This window comes from Somniosus microcephalus, chromosome 16 (assembly GCF_052327205.1).
Source record: "Somniosus microcephalus isolate GS21.2 chromosome 16, FLI_Smic_1.0, whole genome shotgun sequence".
In the NCBI taxonomy this organism is placed as follows: Eukaryota; Metazoa; Chordata; class Chondrichthyes; order Squaliformes; family Somniosidae; genus Somniosus; species Somniosus microcephalus.
The window spans coordinates 103,507,249-103,527,535 of record NC_141002.1 but is presented as its reverse complement, the minus strand read 5'-3'; the positions used below and the strand labels follow the sequence as shown (position 1 = coordinate 103,527,535).

Below are 20,287 nucleotides of genomic sequence, written 5' to 3'. Positions count from 1 at the left end.
CTTGTTCTCATCCAAGCATTCTTCAGCATTGGGCATACAGATCATGCTGTGCTGAGTAGCCGTGATCCATAACCATGGGAAGGGTAGGCTTTCCCTGAAAATGTTCACCACTTGACCTTGTTTCAGAATCTAAGCACTGAAGTAGCTTCTTGTTTTAGTCTGCTACATTTAACCATCTTTCCCTCCATGAAATCTGCCTCTTTTTTTTCTTCTCTCCCCACGGCCATTAAAAGACGTAGTTGATCATGGACAGTCTGTTTGCTTGCAGGAGGAAGAGCTGAAGAAGGCTGTTCTCGTTGTCTTTGCGAATAAGCAGGATATGGAGCATGCATGAGTCCCACAGAGGTTGCCAATGCGCTCGGTCTGCCAGCTATGAAGGATCGGAAGTGGCAGATATTCAAGACCTCTGCAACCAAAGGCGTTGGACTGGACGAGGCTATGGACTGGTAATTGAATGAATACAGTGATACACAGGGAAAGCTTTCAGTGGCACTGGCTCAGTGGGTGGCATTCTCGCCTCGAGTCATAGAGTCAAGCTGCACTGCAGGACTTGAGCCCCGACACTCCCAGTGCAGTACTGAGGGAGAGCTGCACTGTCTGAGGCTTTGTCTACGTGTTCAGGTGGACGTAAAAGATCTCGTGACACTATATGCAGGCCTGTGGACTTCCCCTGGGCTCCTTGCTAATATTTATCCCTCAACTAATATATAAAGCTTTGGTGAGACCTCACCTGGAGTGACTGGGTTCAGTTCTGGGCCCCGCACCTCAGGAAGGATATACTGCCTTGGAGGAGGAGCAGCGCGGGTTCACCAGAATGATGCCAGGATAAAAGGGTTACATTTATGAGGATGGGTTGCAAGACTAGACTTGTGTTCCCTTGAGTATAGAACATTAAGGGGTGGTCTCATTGAGGTGCTTAAGATGATTAAAGGGTTTGATTGGGTAGATAGAGAGAAACTACTTCCTCTGGTTGGGGGTATCCAGAACAAGGGGGCACAATCTTAAAATTAGAGCCAGGTTGTTCAAGGGTGATGTCAGGAAGCACTTCTTCACACACACGGGAGTGGAAATCTGGACCCCCCACCAATTGAAAATTTCAAACTGCGATTGATAGATCTTTGTTGGGTATTAAGGGTTACGGAACCAAGGCAGGTAGATGGAGTTGAGATACAGATGAGCCATGATCTAATTGAATGACGGAACAGGCTTGAGGTGCTGAATGGCCTCCTCCTGTTCCTGTAACCAACACCACTAAAGTAGATTATCTGAATGTTTATGCTGCTGTTGTGTGCTACAAAACAACAGTAACTACACTTCAAAAATAGAAATCATTCATTGGCTGAGACACATGTATTGCATAAATGCAAATGCCAGTAATTTTATTTGGAAAAATATAGCAACCAGTAAGAGTAGCGCGTGCCCCATTGCAGCAGTGAAGGACCATTGTGTAACGTACGTGTGTAAGTGAGACACGGACTGCAGGAGTTGGTTATAACAGGTGTTTACTGAATGGAGACAAAACTGGAACTGCTATGCAAGGTTAGTACACAGGCTTATATACAGGGGTGGTCACGAGAGGAGGGAGCGAGGGGGGAGAGGAGGGAGCGAGGGGGAGAGGAGGGAGCGAGGGGGGGAGAGGAGGGAGCGAGGGGGGGAGAGGAGGGAGCGAGGGGGGGAGAGGAGGGAGCGAGGGGGGAGAGGAGGGAGCGAGGGGGGGAGAGGAGGGAGCGAGGGGGGGAGAGGAGGACAGGAGGGAGCGAGGGGGGGAGAGGAGGACAGGAGGGAGCGAGGGGGGGAGAGGAGGACAGGAGGGAGCGAGGGGGGGAGAGGAGGACAGGAGGGAGCGAGGGGGGGAGAGGAGGACAGGAGGGAGCGAGGGGGGGAGAGGAGGACAGGAGGGAGCGAGGGGGGGAGAGGAGGACAGGAGGGAGCGAGGGGGGGAGAGGAGGACAGGAGGGAGCGAGGGGGGGGAGAGGAGGACAGGAGGGAGCGAGGGGGGAGAGGAGGACAGGAGGGAGCGAGGGGGGGAGAGGAGGACAGGAGGGAGCGAGGGGGGGAGAGGAGGACAGGAGGGAGCGAAGGGGGGGAGAGGAGGACAGGGGGGAGCGAGGGGGGAGAGGAGGACAGGAGGGAGCGAGGGGGGGAGAGGAGGACAGGAGGGAGCGAGGGGGGGAGAGGAGGACAGGAGGGAGCGAGGGGGGGAGAGGAGGACAGGAGGGAGCGAGGGGGGGAGAGGAGGACAGGAGGGAGCGAGGGGGGGAGAGGAGGACAGGAGGGAGCGAGGGGGGGGAGAGGAGGACAGGAGGGAGCGAGGGGGGGAGAGGAGGACAGGAGGGAGCGAGGGGGGGAGAGGAGGACAGGAGGGAGCGAGGGGGGGAGAGGAGGACAGGAGGGAGCGAGGGGGGGAGAGGAGGACAGGAGGGAGCGAGGGGGGGAGAGGAGGACAGGAGGGAGCGAGAGGGGGAGAGGAGGACAGGAGGGAGCGAGGGGGGGAGAGGAGGACAGGAGGGAGGAGAGGAGGACAGGAGGGAGCGAGGGGGGAGAGGAGGACAGGAGGGAGCGAGGGGGGAGAGGAGGACAGGAGCGAGCGAGGGGGGAGAGGAGGACAGGAGGGAGCGAGGGGGGGAGAGGAGGACAGGAGGGAGCGAGGGGGGGAGAGGAGGACAGGAGGGAGCGAGGGGGGGAGAGGAGGACAGGAGGGAGCGAGCGTGCAAAAAGTAAGTGAGTGAGAAGAGGGAGGGAAAGGAATGGGGAGAGAGGGTAGTCAACTGATAGAAATCTCCATTTAATGAGGGGACAGAAGTTATCGCTTGTGGGGGATGTGGCGAAGGGTTCTATTCGCAATAAATTAAACCACGTTAAACATGCAATTCAATTTTTAAATTGTCAGTATTTTCAAAGGCTTAAAAACTCACCCAATACTCACCTTTAGCAACAAAGCGAGGAGCCACTCGGTGGCCAGAGTGTGGAACTACAAGCAGATGCAAACCAGGCTTTACAACAGGAACTTGTGACAGAGGCTTGTGTATCTGAAGGGCTGAGCTCTGTACATGGGGAAACCCCATTAGTGCCTCACCTGCAGGTGTCACAGGCCATCACACATGCAAAAAGACTAGCGCCTTTCATGACCAGACAACCCAAAAGCACTTTACACTTCAAAAGTACTTCATTGGCTGTAGTCAGTTTTAACGCAAGTAATGTGCACACAGCAAGCTCCCACAAACAGCAATGCGATAATGACCGGATAATCTGTTTTTGTAATGTTGATTGAGGGATAAATATTGGCCCCAGGACACCAGAGAGAACTCCCCTGCTCTTCTTTGAAATAGTGGCTGTGGGATCTTTTCCGTCCACCCGAAGGAGGAGACGGGGCTTCAGTTTAACGTCTCATCCAAAAGGCGGCACCTCTGACAGTGCAGCACTCCCTCGGTACTGCCCCTCCGACAGTGCGGCGCTCCCTCGGTACTGCCCCTCCGACAGTGCAGCGCTCCCTCAGTACTGACTCTCCGACAGTGCAGCGCTCCCTCAGTACTGCCCCTCTGACAGTGCAGCGCTCCCTCAGTACTGCACTGGGAGTGTCAGCCTAGATTTTTGCGCTCAAGACTCGAGTGGGATTTGAACCCACAACCATCTGACTCAGAGGCGAGAGCGATACACACTGAGCCACAGCAGAACAGGGACTGGACACAATTAACATGGAAATCGCCACAAGGAATGCTGACAGGGGGACAGATTATACTGATTTTAATATGTACGTGTACATTTTTAGCACAAAATAATCAGACACAGGCACAGAATCAAAAAAAACTGAGCAGTGGAATCTTGACCCAGAAAGATAAAACAATTAACCAGACGCATTCTATTATGGTACAAAGGGTTAGAGCGAAGCTTCCTAAATAACCCGAGAGATTCTTGCCTCAACTGGAACGGTGCCCATTTCTCTGTCTGTCCCCTCACCACTAATAAAAAGCTTCTTCATTATGCTCCAAGTTGTACAGGGTCATTTTCTTTTTTTAAATTGAGAGAATACCAGGTCTCGACTGTTCTTACGCAGTACCCTGGACTTGCTTCCACACTAACAATGAGTTCTCAGGTGACTGATGAGTCCAATGCGGGACCTACAGTCTCTGTCACAGGTGGGGCAGACGGTGGTTGAAGGGGCGGGTGGGTGGGGTGCTTGGGTTGACGTGCGCTCCTTCTGCTGTTTGCGCTTGGCTTCCGCTTGCTCCCGGCGAAGAGACTCGAGGTGTTCGGCGCCTTCCCGGATGCTTCTCCTCCACTTTGTGCGGTCTTGGGCCAGGGATTCCCAGGTGTCGGTGGGGATGTTGCACTTTTTCAACGAGGCTTTGAGGGTGTCCTTGAAGCCTTTCCTCTGCCCACCTGGGTCTCTCTTGCCGAGCCGGAGCTCCGAGTAGAGCGCTTGTTTTGGGAGTCTCGTATCAGGCATGCGGACAATGTGACCCGTCCATCGGAGCTGATCGAGCGTGGTCAAAGCTTCGATGCTGGGGATGTTGGCCTGAGCGAGAACACTGACGTTGGTGCGCCTATCCTGCCAATGGATTTGCAGGATCTTGCGGAGGCAGCGTTGGTGGTACCTCCAGTGCTTTGAGGTGCCTGCTGTACATGGTCCATGTCTCAGACATACAGCAGTGCGGGTATCACTACTGCGCTGTAGACCATGAGATCTTGACTGTATGGGGTGCGTGATTGGGCAAGTGTTACTCGCACCCAGCACCACATATTTTGTCGAGATAGTTTCTATTTTCGAGGAGCAAATTTGCAGAGAAATTACAGAGAGGGGTAAGAACTATAGAGTAGTGATAATGGGGGACTTCAACTATCCTAATATAGACTGGGATCGAAATAGTGTAAAGGGCAGAGAAAGGGAAGAATTTCTGGAGTGTGTTCAGGAGAACTTTCTTGATCAGTATGTTTCTGGCCCGACGAGGGAGGAGGCATTGCTGGATCTGGATCTGGGGAATGAGGTAGGTCAAGTGGAGCAAGTGTCAGTATTTGAACATTTAGGGAACAGTGATCATAGTATCATAAGGTTTAGATTAGCTATGAAAAAGGACAGAGAGCAATCTAGAGTAAGAATGTTTAACTGGAGGAAGGCCAATTTCAGTGGGATGAGAACAGAATTGGCCCGGGTAAATTGGAATCAAAGATTGGCAGGCAAAACTGTAGTGGAACGATGGGCTACCTTTAAAGAGGATATAGTTTGGGTACAGTCGAGGTACATTCCCACGAGGGGGAAAGGCTGGGCAACTGAAGTCAGAGCTCCCCGGATGATTAAACAGATAGCCAATATGAAGCAGCAGAAGAGCAGCTCGTATGACAGATGTCAGGTTGCAAATACATTGGAGAATCAGGCTATATACAGAAAGGTCAGAGGAGAAGTGAAAAAGAAAATAAGAGGGGCAAAGAGAGGGTATGAGAATAGAATGGCAGCTAACATAAAAGATAATCCAAAGGTCTTTTATAGGCATATAAATAGTAAAAGGGTAGTAAGAGGAGGGGTGGGGCCGATTAGGGACCTAAAAGGAGACCTATGCATGGAGGCAGAGGGTATGGCTGAGGTACTAAATGAGTACTTTGCATCAGTCTTCACCAAGGAAGAGGATGCTGCCATAGGCATAGTGAAGGAGGAGGTAGTGGAGACACTTGATAGAATAAAAATTGATGAAGCGGTATTAGAAAGGCTGGCCGTGCTTAAAGTAGATAAATCACCAGGAGCAGATGGGAAGCATCCTAGGATGCTGAGGGAATTGAGGGCGGAAATCACGGAGGTACTGGCCATGCAAATGTTACACTATTGTTCAAAAAGGGTGTAAAGATAAACCCAGCAACTACAGGCCAGTCAGTTTGATCTCGGTAGTGGGGAAGCTTTTAGAAACAGTAATCAGGGACAAAATTGACAGCCACTTGGATAGGTGTGGATTAATTAAGGAAAGCCAGCACAGATTTGTTAAAAGGCAAATCGTGTTTAACCAACTTGATCGAGTTTTTTGATGAGGTAACAGAGAGGGTTGATGAGGGTAATACGGTTGACAGTGTACATGGATTTCCAAAAGGCATTCAAAGTGCCACATAATAGGCTCGCCAGCAAAGTTGAAGCCCATGGAATAGAAGGGACAGTGGCAGCATGGATACGGAATTGGCCAAGTGACAGGAAACAGTAGTGGTGAACGGTTGTTTTTTGGACTGGAGGAAAGTATACAGTGGTGTTCCCCAGGGGTCGGTACTAGGACCACTGCTTTTCTTGATATATATTAATGACTTGGATGTGGGTGTACAGGGCACAATTTCAAAATATGCAGATGAGACAAAACTTGGAAGTATAGTGAACAGTGAGGAGAAGAGTGAGAGACTTCAAGACAGACAGGCTTGGTGGAATGGGCGGACACGTGACAGATGAAATTTAACAAAGAAAAACATGAAGTGATGCATTTTAGTAGAATGAGGAGAGGACATATAAACTAAATGGTACAATCCTCAAGGGGGTGCACAAACAGGGAGACCTGGGGGTATGTGTGCACAAATCATTGAAGGTGGCAGGGCAGGTTGAGAAAGCAGTTAAAAAGGCTTACGGGATCCTGGGCTTCATGAATAGAGGTATAGAGTACAAAAGTGTGGAAATTATGATGAACCTTTATAAAACACTGGTTCGGCTTCAACTGGAGTATTGTGTCCAATTCTGGGCACCACACTTTAGGAAGGATGTGAAGGCCTTAGAGAGGGTGCAGAAAAGATTTACGAGAATGATTCCAGAAATGAGGGACTGGAGAAGCTGGGGTTGTTCGCCTTGGAGCAGAGAAGATTGAGAGGAGATTTGATAGAGGTGTTCAAAATCATGAGGGGTCTGGACAGAGTAGATAGAGAGAAACTGTTCCCATTGGCAGAAGGGTCAAGAACCAGAGGACACAGATTTAAGTTGATTGGCAAAAGAACCAAAGGCGACGCAAGAAAAAACGTTTTTTACGCAGCGAGTGGTTAAGATCCGGGATGCACTGCCTGAAAGGGTGGTGGAGGCAGACTCAATCTTATCTTTCAAAAGAGCGTTGGATAAGTATCTGAAGGAAAAAAAATTGCAGGGCTACGGGGAAAGGGCGGGGGAGTGGGACTAGCTGAGCGTCGGCACGGGCTCGACGGGCCTTCTTCCACGCTGTAACCATTCTATGATAATTACATTTTATAGTATTTACAGCTCAGAAACAGGCCATTCGGCCCAACTAGTCTATGCCGGTGTTTAAGCTCCACATAAGCCTCCTCCCACCCCTCTTCATCTAACCCCGTCAACATAATCATTTTATTCCTTTCTCCCCCATGTGCTTATCTAGCTTCCACTTAAATGTATCTACACTATATTCGCCTCAACCACTCCCTGTGGTAGCGAGTTCCACATTCTCACCATTCTCTGGGTAAAGAAGTTTCTCCTGAATTCCCTATTGTATTTATTAGTGACTATCTTGTATTTATGGCCCCTAGTTCTGGTCTCCCCCACAAGTGGAAACATCTTCTCTACATCTACCCTATCGAACCCCTTCATAATCTTAAAGACCTCCATCAGGTCACCCACAGCCTTCTCTTTTCTAGAGGAAAGAGCCCCATCCTGTTCAATCTTTCCCGATAGGTATAACCTCTCAGTTCTGGTATCATTCTCAAATCTATTTTGCACCTTCTCCAGTGCCTCTATATTCTTTTTATAATATAGAGACCAGAACTGGTCACAGTGCTCCAAGTGAGGTCTAACCAAGGTTCGATACAAGTTTAACATCACTTCTCTGCTTTTCAATTCTATCCCCCTAGAAATGAGCCCCAGTGCTTTGTTTGCTTTTTTTATGGCCTTATTAACCTACATCGATTCTTTGTGATTTGTGCATCTGTACCCCCAGATCCCTCTGCTCCTCCACCCCATTTAGACACATGTTCTAAGCAGTATGTGGTCTCATTCTTCCTACCAAAATGCAGCACCTCACACTTTCTATATTGAAGCTCATTTGCCAATTACAAGCCCATTCTGCAAGTTTATTAATGCCTTCCTGTATTTTGTCACAGTCTGCCTCGGTATTAACCACACCCCCCAATTTGGTATTGTCTGCAAATTTTGAATTTGTACTTCTGATTCCAAATCATTTATTTAAATCATGAACAACACTGGTCCCAGCACCGCTCCCTGTGGAACACCACTTCCCACCTTCCATCAGTCTGAGTAACTACCTTTAACCCCTACTCTCTCTCTCGTCTGTTCTGTAGCCAGCTTGCGATCCATTCTGCTACTTGTCCCGACTCCACATGCTGACCTTAGTCCCGAGTCTACTATGCGGTACCTTATCGAAGGTACTTACTGACAAGTAAACCGTTTGTCTTGTCGCAGAACAAAGCTCTCGTTTTTGATCAAGTTTAACTTACAGAACTGTTGGTAATACTCAAAATGAACATTTTCATACCGTATACTGGTCTGTCCACCTAAATCCCACACTTGAAACTTAAGATTCTTGTAGGTCACGGTTTCAACATTGAAGCCAATTGCTGTAAAACACAAATGATTTCTCATTCACTTAATGCAAAAACAGACATCAGAGATTGCAAAGGGAGAGGTTACAATGGCACTTGTCCTGTTAAGACTGATTTTCTTTAGCCTGATGTTTGTATTCTGCTAATATACAATATATAAAAGATAAAACAGTTGTCAGATATGCACGTTGGTTTTTGCGACTTGGCAAATTGCCACTCTTACACCCAACATAAAAGCTTATTTGCTGCATAATTAGCCTTTAGAAAACAACAACTTGCATTTATATAGCGCCTTAAATGTAGTAAAACATCCCAGGGTGTTTCTTCTTCTTAGGCAGGAGCGTTATCAAACAAAATTTGACATCGAGCTACATAAGGAGATATTAGGACAGGTGACCAAAAGCTTAGGACCATAGGAACAGGAGGAGGCCATTTAGCCCCTTGAGCTTGTTCTGCCACTCAATGAGATCATGGCTGATCTGTGACCTAACTCTATATACCCGCCTTTGCTCCATATCCCTTAATACCCCTGGTTAACAAAAATCCATCAATCTCAGATTTAAAATTAATTGAGCCGGCATCAATTGCCGTTTGCGGAAGAGTTCCAAACTTCTCCCACCCTTTGTGTGTAGAAGTGTTTCCGAACTTCACTCCTGAAAGGTCTGGCTCTAACTTTTGGACTATGTCCCCATGCTAGACGTATATATGGTTTGACAGGGATACTCATCTTTTCCCAGACCATGCCTGTGTTTTGTGATCGTGTATATGAAAACCAAGCCACAAAATATAAAATCTCTTTGATGCTACCAACAACGGGTTTCATCTTTTTTTGAATGGGAAGTCACCACACTGATCAGATTTACAATAACTGTACTTTTGTCCACCGCTTTTTGCTCAAAAGAACAGCTCATTTTAAGTAACAAAAAGGAAAAGGAGATTTACAACAGCAACTTGCTTTTTTATATGTAGAAAAACATGCCCCGGGGGAGGGGGGGGGGGGGGGATTCACAAAGTGACACCAAGCCGAAGGGAGCTAAACTTTGATTACAATTCTCCTCGCAGATATTCAAAATTCCATTAAGCAGCTCCATACTCATCAGCTTAACCTAACCACCGTTCGGTTCAGGGATACTATTTCAAGTCAATTTTGAAAACCCCACTCCCCGGTTTATCCCACTGCTACATCTGCAAAGAGCTCACTGAATATTATTATTTTTAAATATTCATTCACAGCGTTGCTGGCAAGGCCAGCATTTATTGCCCATCCCTAATTGCCTTCGAGTAGGTGGTGGAGAGTCACCTTATACAGCCGAGTGTCTTGCTGGGGCAGTTAAGTCGACCACATTGCTGTGGGTCTGGAGTCACAGAGGCCAGACCAGGTAAGGACAGCAGATTTCCTTCCCGAAAGGACATTAGTGAACCAGATGGGTTTTTACAACAAGCCAGTAGTTTCATGGTCACCATTACTGATACTAGCTGTTTATTCCAGATTTATTTAATTAACTGAACTCACGTCTCCGGATCATTAGTCCAGGCCTCTGGATTACTAGTCCAGTAACATAACCACTATGCAACCGTACCTCACAGTTGTAACAAACATTCAAATGCTAGTGACCAAAGATTGAGGCTTTCCATTTACTTTTAATTGGCAAGCCAGTTGTTCACTTTTTGTTTTAAAGGGGACGGGTAGAAATATACAAACTTAAAAAAAAATGCAACACTATACAAGGTAGGTTTGCTACAGTCAAATAGCCCCAGCACCGTGTGCAGCTGGCCATAATACTTACTGGGTATGGTGGTGACGACTTCACCCACTTGTAGTTTGTAGAGTATTGTGGTCTTGCCTGCTCCATCCAGACCCAGGATCAATATTCTCATTTCTCGCGTCCCGAACAAGCCGGAAACCAAAGTGGACAACCACCCACCTGCAGTGATCAGAAGGCGGCATCAATACGGGGTGGTACACTTGATATTCACGGCAGGAGAATCAATACAAGTTTAAATGGAGAACTAACTTCTGTAACAGAGTTCAACAATTTCAAATCATAACCTCTGCCCCCAGTTTTTCCAGACAGCAGGTGCTGGTAATGATTCAGCTGTTGCCATTTACCCCTCCTCCAGACTCATCTTTTCTTTAATAACAGAAAACGCTGGAAAAACTTAGCAGGCCAGGCAGCATCTGTAGAGAGAGAAACAGTTAACGTTTCAGGTCGATGACCTTTTGTCAGAACTCATCTTTTCTTTCTTTACTTGTCCCATTACCATCCCCCTTTTACCTTGCACCATCATCCCTTTACTTATTTAATCACCCCTGCCCTTCCACCCTATCACAGACCTTCCCTTTAGTTCTTTACCCCACCCCACCTATTTCCCGTCCTCTGTACAGGAAACTCTTTTTTATCCGGCACCGACGGGACCGGCGTGCTGCCGGTTTATCAAAAAGTCCAGAATACAGAGAGGTATAGTAAAAGGTACGAGAGCTCCGTACACAGCAACAAATCCAGGCTTCCCTGTTGCTTAGCAACAGGTGCAGGAACCCCAGCCACAGACTAAGCGTCCCTGTTGTGCAGGAACCCCGGTTACACAGCCACAGATCCAGGAACGGCCACTAATATGAAGTAAAACTTACCTGAACCTACTCCTGAATTTTGCCGGTTAACAGAGATTTCCGGTTATTTAGGTGCCGGTAGATCGAGAGTTTCCTGTACCTGCTTAAAACCTGTTGAATCTCTAACATTTTCCAGTTCTGACGAAGGGTCATCGATCTGAAACGTTAACGCTGTTTCTCTCTCCACAGATGCTGCCTGACCTGCTGAGTCTTTCCAGCATTTTGTGTTCATATTTCCGTAGCCAACTTCAGTCAAGTTTTCAGCAGCTTTAATGTTAAATTTGTGCTTCGTATTAAGACACTGTTTAATTGCACAAGGATTGCAGACTATGAACTGTAGAATTGTGTACATTAGATGTAATAATTCCAATTTCATGACGCCTTCCCTCAATACAGTGCTGATTTCTAAATTTGCTTGCTGGAAAAGAGCTCCTAATGAAACCAAACATATATTTCAATGTATTTCTTCAAAAGCTTTCTTTTTTGAAAGAAAGAACTTCAATTTCTATAGCGCCTTTCATGACTTCAGGACATCCAAGAGTGCTTTACAGCCAATGAAATACTTTTTGAAGTGTAGTCACTGTTGTAATGCAGGAAACACGCCGGGCAATTTGCGCACAGCAAGCTCCCAAAAACAGCAATGTGATAATGACCAGATAATCTGTTTTTGCTATGTTGATTGAGGGATAAATATTGGCCGGGACACCGGAGGTAACTCCCCTGCTCTTCTTCAATATAGTGCCGTGAGAGCTTTTACATCCACTCGAGAGGGCAGACAGGGCATCAGTTTAAGGTCTTATCCAAAAGATAGAAACAGAATCTTCTTCACCAAGGAAGATGATGCTGCCATAGACAGTGAAAGAGGAGATAGAGGAAATACTGGATGGGATAAGGATTGATAAAGACGAGGTACTAGAAAGGCTGGAGGCAGCATCAATTACAGCTTTCAAAAGGGAGTTGGGTAAGTACTGGAAAGAAATGTTGTTTGCAAGGCTACGGGGAAAGGGCGGGGGAAAGTGGGTCTAGCGGATCTAGCGGAGGTGTTCTTGCAAGGAACCATCACGGGCTCGACAGGCTGAATGGCCTTCTTCCGTGCTGTAACCATTCTATGATTCTAGGCCCTTCGGCCCATCCAGCCCGTGGTGCTGTTTATCCTCCACACGAGCAGTATCCTACCCCATGTGGCTGCCCTGTTCCCATATCCCCTTATGGCGCTTTCCTTCAACCATCTACCTAACCTATTCTTAAAAGTTGCTGTGGTTTCTGCTTTAATCACTAACTCGAGGCTTATCATAGAATCATACAGCACAGGAGGCCATTTGGCCCATCGTGCCTGTGCCGGCAATAGAAATGGAGGCTGAGCCAACTGAATTCCACCCATGGCAGGATTTGAACTTGCAACCTCAGGGCCGCTAGTCCGGTATCATAACCACTACACTACTGCACGCCCCTAATCCACTCATGTTTCTCAAAATATTGGACCAGAAATTATGGTGCTGATGGCGGCGTAAGCCTTGTAAAAGGACCTGCAAGTTCCGGGTTTCCGCATGCGCTGTGCATGCTCGAAAACCCGGAACTTGCGATGTCAAGGTTCGCCTTGACAGATCGTCCGCATGCGCCCCAAAAACACTTCGCCGCCAGAGTTGGGCTATTTGCCCAAGTACAACCCAGCATATGCCCACAAAACCCTTAAACGCAGGTATAGTGTCTGCTTTTACCAGCGTAAGGGTTAAAATAAATGTTAAACTAAATTTTTTAAAATGATTACAACATACAAAAGCATTTAAAATTAATTTATGTAAATTTTTGGCCCAGATTAAAATTATTTTTCAAAACATTATTTTAAATGCTTAAAGGGTCTTTTAATTAATTTGAAACATTATTTTTATTTCAGTTGTGTTATTTATTTATTTGGGGATTCCTCATAAGCTTATGAGGAATCCCCCTTTCCAATTGGTTGACCTGGCCCACGTGATCCCAGGGACGTTTCCGAACCACCTGCGCCCGTGGGCCTTTACGCAGGCGTACGTTTGGATTTTTTTCCCCCGGGTCAAAGGCGTACTCCGGAGGTACGCCACCGACCGCAAATTTCACCCCACTAATATAGTTTAGAGTTATATAAGCTTTACTCAAAATGACTAGCGCACAAGAGAACAGCTAGCTTCTCATATTTGTACAAAGTGGATTGCATTTATTGCACGTTCTTCTCCAGCCCTGTACTTTCCTATGGCTACTGCAGACCATCTGTGGCTATCATTTCCCCGATTCAACGCCCAAAAAATAGTCTCAGCTGTGGCTCAGTGGGCAGCACTCGCGTCTGAGTCAGAAGGTTGTGGGTTCAAGTCTCACTCCAGGGACTTGAGCACAAAATCCAGAGCAACACTCCTAGTGCAGTACTGAGGGAGTGCTGCACTGTCATTGTCGAATAAGACGTTAAAGCGAGGCCCCGTCTGCCCTCACATAAAAGATCCCATAATACTATTTCGAAGAGGAGCAGGGGAGTTCTCCCCGGTGTCCTGGGCCAATATTTATCCCTCAATCAACATCACTAAAACAGATTATCCAGTCATTATCACATTGCTGTTTGTGGGAGCTTGCTGTGCGCAAATTGGCTGCTCCGTTTCCTACACTACAACAGTGATTACACCTGATCAAAAGTACTTCATTGGCTGTAAAGAGCTTTGGGACGTCCGGTGGTCGTAAAAGGCGCTATAAAAAGGCAAGTCTTTCTTTTAACAATGCTTTTTCATATCTAAGTTGCTCAAGATATTAACCTTTATCAAAGCAACATTATTATTTATAACCTAGTCATTTAGACCATATTGGGCTACACGAGGAGGTTATATAATTTTTTTAAACTTTGCTGAAAAATGAGATATATTTATTTTAATTAATAAGTGACAACTTACATCATCACTGTAGATGCTTGCTGGGTCAAGGTACAGTATTTAGCAATATATTTAGTTTATGCTAGAGCAGGTTTTAAGGATTTAGTTAAAGCAATAGGTAGTTTGCAATAGGCACCAATATAATGGCATTAACTCTGCTCGGTCCAGCAAATGTACGACACCGTCTCTGTCCAGTTAACCACAATATAAATGCTAAGTATTACCATAACATTGGCTAGACGCAGTTAGAACACTACGTTCAGCTCTAAGCGCCCTACTTTAGGAAGGCTGTCAAGGCCACGGAGAGGGTGCAGAGATTCACCGAGAGGACACCAGGGATGACAGGCTTTAGTGGGAGGAGAGACGAGAGAAGCTGGGGCTCTTTTCATTAAGCCAAAGAATGTTAAGAGAAGATCTGATAAAGCTGTCCAGATTAAGAAGGGGTTTTGATTCGGTGAATTTGGGAAAACTATTCTGACTTGTCATGGAGTATGTAACTAAAAAGGCATAAATTTATCACCAAGAGATTACTGTTGTAATGTAGGAAACGCAGCAATGTGTGTCTGGCAAGGTTCCACAAACAGCAATGAGATAATGACCAGAGAATCTGTTTTTGTGATGTTGATTGAGGGATAAATATTAGCCACAGGACACCGGAGAGAACTCCCCCTGCTGCTCTTCAAAATAGTGGCGTGGCATCTTTGACGTCCACCGGAGAGCAGACGGGACCTCGGTTTAACGTCTCGTCCGAAAGGCGGCACCTCCGACAGTGCGGCGCTCCCTCGGTACTGCACTGGGAGTGTCAGCCTAGATTTTTTTTCCTGGTGTCAGCCCATAAATGACCAGATTTATTGAATTCAGTGCCACAACATGCCCTGGTGGGATTGGAACTCTGTGCCATAACCACCTTGTCCTGGTAACAAAGGAATTGTTGGACAAAAAAATACCAAGGTCCATCTAGTTCGCCTTCTACCATCCTGGTAGTCCCACGATACAACAATAATGGAGTTGTTGACCAATCACGGCGATCAATCTCTATCAATGATTCTACAAGAGACCCAGACAGGAGGTGAGGGAAACCCCCAGTGGTGGAGAGCTTTGGGAACCAGAGGTCCAAAGTCACCCGATTCTCCCGAGCTCGCTACACTCCCCACACGGCATGTCTCCAATTACTCAGATACTGCATCCCAAAAGTAAAGAAATCTATATAAGCTTCAACCATCTCCCTAGGGAGCCTAAATCATTCTAAACATTGCATTGAGAGAAGTTGGAAAAAGGGCTACAACACCCCACCCTTCTCACCCAAACTTTACACTTTCATAGGTTAACAAGAGACAACAAAATATGGTACAGACTACAATGGCACATGTACAGCTGTGGGTTACCGATGTCAGCAATGATACAACAATTAGCCATTAAACTAATTGGAAAAATCATTCTTGAGCAATGGATAATTACTGAAAAATGAATTCAGTGCAAGTTTTCTTAAATGGGAAAGACCTCAAGGATCCACCTAAAGATAACATTAAGCAAGATTATTGCATTGATCAGCAGCTCTGGCAGGCTGGTGGAAATAGATCAACTTACATATATATATGTATGTAATAATGTAATGTAATATATAGAGCTGCTCAGGCAACAAGTTGGTCCGTATTTTCTGATCGCTACGGGTGTGTACACATAAGGCTTACTTTTACCAGCATAAGAGTTTAAAAAATTCTCTCAATTATAATTTTAAAATACTTTAAAAAGTTCATTTTTAGCCCCATAAAAAACTTTTTTTTTCAAAAAATGTATTTTGTTTAAAATATTTAATTTAATGTCATTTTAACTCATTTAAAAAAAATGTATTTAATGTCTTTTTTCAGTGATCCCCATTCATACTTCTGACAGGTCTATCTGTCAAAAGTCTGAAGGGGGATTCCCTTCTCCCATTGGCTCGCCTGGAGAGAGGCGAATATCAAGCAAGAAGGGATCGAGGAAGAGTGCGAGACTGAAGGTGCAATCAAAGAAATGCATTTTAGGGCACTTCTGCAGGTAGGGAGAGAGGCAGCCAGGTGAAGTTGTTATGGGAAGATGAAAGGTCCTCGACCCGAAACGTTAACTCTGTTTCTCTCTCCACAGATGCTGCCTGCTCCACCGGCTGAGTATTTGCAGCATTTTCTGTTTTCAGTTCAGATTTCCAGCATCCGCAGTATTTTACTTTTGTTATGGGAAGAGGTGGGCATGACATTTGAGAGATCTACCTCCAATGGTAGACCGCAGGAGACAAGCCGCAACCCAGAGTCGAGGATCAGAGGGTAGAGACTGCTAGGAATGGCCAGAAAGAATTTCCCAAACAGAGTGTGGCAAGGCCATGTAAGAATTTGGAAGCAAGTGTGGGCATTCTGAAATGAATAGACGTGGGGCACAGGGAGTGAGTGGAGCTGAGCAAGAACAAGGTTACTGAGTGTGTGGGAAAGGACTCGGTCAGAGTCCTGGAAGTTTGTGAAGGATGGAAATGGAGAGGCCGGTGAGGAGAGGATTACAGAAGTCAACCTTCAAGGTGATGACGACACAGATGAAGGCTTCAGTAGTGATGGAAGAAGCCAGCCATGCTGACAGAGCGGGCGCGGATAGAAAGCAATATTGCAACTGCATCCGAACTAGCGTTTTTATTACATTCAATATATTAGTTAAGATACAGTTATTATAAAAAGGATATAGAGACACTGGAGAAGGCGCAAAAAAGATTCACAAAGACGATACCAGAACTGAGAGGGTATACTTATCTGGAAAGGCTGGGGCTCTTTTCTCTAGAAAAGAGAAAGCTGAGGGGTGACCTGATCGAGGTCTTTAAAATTATGAAAGGTTTGATAGGGTAGACGTAGAGAAAGTTTCCACTTGTTGTGTTGGGGGGGGGGGGGGGAAAAAGAGTCCAAATCTAGGGACCAACAATATAAGATGATCACTAATGAGTCCAGTAGGGAATTCAGGAGAAACTTCTTTACCCAGAGAGTGGTGAGAATGTGGAACTCGCTGCCACAGGGAGTGGTGGAGGTGAATATCGTAGATGCATTTAAGGGGAAGCTAGATAAGCACGAGGGAGAAAGGAATAGAAGGATATGCTGACGGTGAGATGAAGAGGGGTGGGAGGAGGCCTGTGTGGAGCAGAAACACTGCCACAGACCAGATAGGCCGAATGGCCTGTTTCTGTGCTGTGGACTCTATGCAACAGTTGGAATATTGCATTCAAATTCTGGCTCCCCATTACAGAAAGAATATTAAGTCCTTGGAAAAGATATAGCAAAGATTCACAAGAATTATACCATAAGGGAGGTTCTGCAGAAAGGCTTGAAAAATTGGGCTTTATTCCACTGGAATAGAGAAAGGGAATCAAAGACATATTTTCAACAGTCTGAAATGTTTTGAGTGTAAACAGTGAAAGCTTATTTTGCACTGATTAGCAGGGACTCTATTACCACTAAAACAAAAGGAGGCTGGAAAAATGTTGCTCTTTACAAGAGGGTAATTAGAACATACTTTAGCACAAGTGGCTATTCAGATAGAAATACTAACATTATCTAAACTGGCTAAATATTTGAAAAGAATATAAGACAGACACAGGGAAATGGGAGTAAAAGTGATGGCACCAATAAAAGAGTTCGCAGCAGGTGAGGAGCTCAATCTGCACAATATTTTCCACAATCGTCCTCAAGTTCTTCACATACAAGGACTTTAGGTGAGTAAGGACTAGGGAGAACAATGTAGCTTCTCTTCCCTGTTTTGTAAGTTCTAAGTCACCCTGTAGCGCAAGACTGCAGGCAGAGAGGGAATACGTGACCGCCAGACAAACAAGGATGACCAGGCAGGTAGTGCAGTAATCCCGAATGCTCCTCACTCTCTAACCCGTTTTCAGTACTGATTACAGGCGAGGGCGAAGCTTCCTCTGGGGAGTACAGCCAAAGACATATCACACTGGGTGAAAGCAGGGAGAGGGTGTGCGAGGTGTAGGGGCTCTGTCTCTCACTCACCCATCTCCCTCTCTCGGTGTGAGGAGAGTGGGGAGACTCACTCTCTCCCTCTGTGTGGGGGGGGGTCTGTCTCCTCACTGGGTGTGAGCGGGCAGGGGGTGTGCGAGGTGCAGGGGCTCTGTCTCACTCACCCATCTCCCTCTCTCGGTGTGTGGGGTGAGAGCCCGGGTCTCACTCACCCCTCTCCCGGTGTGTGGGGTGCGAGCCCGGGTCTCACTCACCCATCTCCTGCTCCCCATCGCCCGGTGTGTGGGGTGCGAGCCCGGGTCTCACTCACCCATCTCCCGGTGTGTGGGGTGCGAGCCCGGGTCTCACTCACCCATCTCCCGGTGTGTGGGGTGCGAGCCCGGGTCTCACTCACCCCTCTCACGGTGTGTGGGGTGAGCGCCCGGGTCTCACTCACCCCTCTCCCGGTGTGTGGGGCGAGAGCCCGGGTCTCAGTCACCCATCTCCCGGTGTGTGGGGTGCGAGACCGGGTCTCACTCACCCATCTCCCGGTGTGTGGGGTGTGAGCCCGGGTCTCACTCACCCATCTCCCGGTGTGTGGGGTGAGAGCCCGGGTCTCACTCACCCCTCTCCCGGTGTGTGGGGTGTGAGCCCGGGTCTCACTCACCCCTCTCCCAGTGTGTGGGGTGAGCGCCCGGGTCTCACTCACCCCTCTCCCAGTGTGTGGGGTGAGAGCCCGGGTCTCACTCACCCATCTCCTGCTGCCCATCTCCCGGTGTGTGGGGTGTGAGCCCGGGTCTCACTCACCCCTCTCCCGGTGTGTGGGGTGTGAGCCCGGGTCTCACTCTCTCGGTCACTCACCCATGTCCCGCTGCTCGCTCTCTTGGGCCCGGGGCTGTGTGGGGTGTTGGGGGGCCGGGTCTCTCTCCTCCTCACGGTCGGGGCCCGGGCGTGTAGAGCCGGGGGGGGGGGTTTTCCCTCTCGCGGTGTTAGCGGATTGAGGCCCGCTCTCTCCCTCTCTCTCTCGGGGTGCTGTGCGGGCCGGTCTCTCCTCTCGGTCGGTGCGAGGTGAGGCGCTGGGTGCGGGCCCGGGCTGAGGAGTTGAAGGCCCGGCTCTCTCTCTGGGTCGGTGCCCGGGGCTGAGGTGAGTTGAATTGAATTAAAGGCCCGCCGCTCTCGGTGCCCGGGGCTGAGGTGAGTTCAGGGCCCGGCTCTCTCTGTCGGGGCGGGGTAAGGTGAGGCGGTGTGCGGGCCCGGTCTCTCTCGGTGCCCGGGTGTGTTGAGTTGAAGCCCGGCGCCGCACTTTCTCCACCGACGTGGCCCTCCGCTGCCAGCTGCGCGCGCACCTCCCTATATAACCCGCCGCAGATTCGCGCCTCCTCGGAAAAAAATCAGACCCCCCCCCGCTGTCAGCCCCTGTTCTTTAAATGTCCATTGTTTTCTTCTCCCAGCCCGACCACTCGCTTGGTCTATTACACATCATTTTTTTTTTTGGCTTCAGTCAACCATCAGCCGATTCGGCACTGCCGGCTGTCACGTGCTGCGGGCGGGCCTGACTCCAGCCGCGGGGGGGGCGCTGCCTCCTCCCCCGCAGCTCCGCCGCAATCCGCGCGCCCGCGGCGTTGCTCGCATTCCAGTGAAGTGAGCCAAGTGGCTGTGTCATTAATGTGATGGAACTGGACCAGGCAGCAGTAAAACAAAAGAAAAATTGCATTGGTCCCTCAAGGTGGCAGGACATATTGAGAGCATATGGGATCTTGGGCTTCATAAATAGAGGGAATAACAACAGAAAATGCTGGAAAATCTCAGCAGGCCAGGCAACATCCTTAGAAGGGTGTTGACCCGAAACGTTGGCTCTGTTTCTCTCTCCACAGATGTTACCTGGCCTGTTGAGTTTTTCCAGCATTTTATGTTGTTATTTCGGATTTCCGGCATCCGCAGTATTTTGCTTTCATAAGTAGAGGTATTGAGTAACATAGGAACATAGAAGATAGGAGCATGTGTAGGCATTCGGCCCCTCGAGCCTGCTCTGCCATTCAATGCGATCATGGCTGATCATCCAAATTCAGTACCCTGTCCCTGCTTTCTCCCCATACCCCTTGATCCCTTTAGCCTTAAGAAATATATCCAACTCCTTCTTGAATATATTGAATGAATTGGCCTGTACTGCCTTCTGTGGTAGAGAATTCCACAGGTTCACCACTCTCTGGGTGAAGAAATTCCTCCTCATTTCTGTCCTAAATGGCTTACCCCGTATCCTTAGACTGTGACCCCTGGTTCTGGATTCCCCGACCATCGGGAACATCCTTCCTGCA

The 20,287-nt window shown here is 47.8% G+C and overlaps 1 protein-coding gene across 2 annotated transcripts in view; it reads right to left on the bottom strand.

Annotated features, from left to right (window-relative positions):
• arl1 (ADP-ribosylation factor-like 1) overlaps positions 1–19,392 on the bottom strand; it is a 40,393-nt gene extending 21,001 nt beyond the window's left edge. The window contains exons 1-3 of one of the 2 annotated variants that reach the window (XM_086009634.1): positions 18,834–19,392; positions 10,305–10,442; positions 8,451–8,532 (exon numbers count right to left, since the gene is read on the bottom strand). In XM_086009634.1, coding sequence (XP_085865760.1) covers positions 8,451–8,532; positions 10,305–10,442; positions 18,834–18,837 — 224 coding nt within the window. In that variant the 5' untranslated portion in view covers positions 18,838–19,392. The remainder of the gene's footprint in view (positions 1–8,450; positions 8,533–10,304; positions 10,443–18,833) is intronic. The other variant, XM_086009635.1, reaches the window with a different exon arrangement.
• Positions 19,393–20,287: the final 895 nt, after the last annotated feature.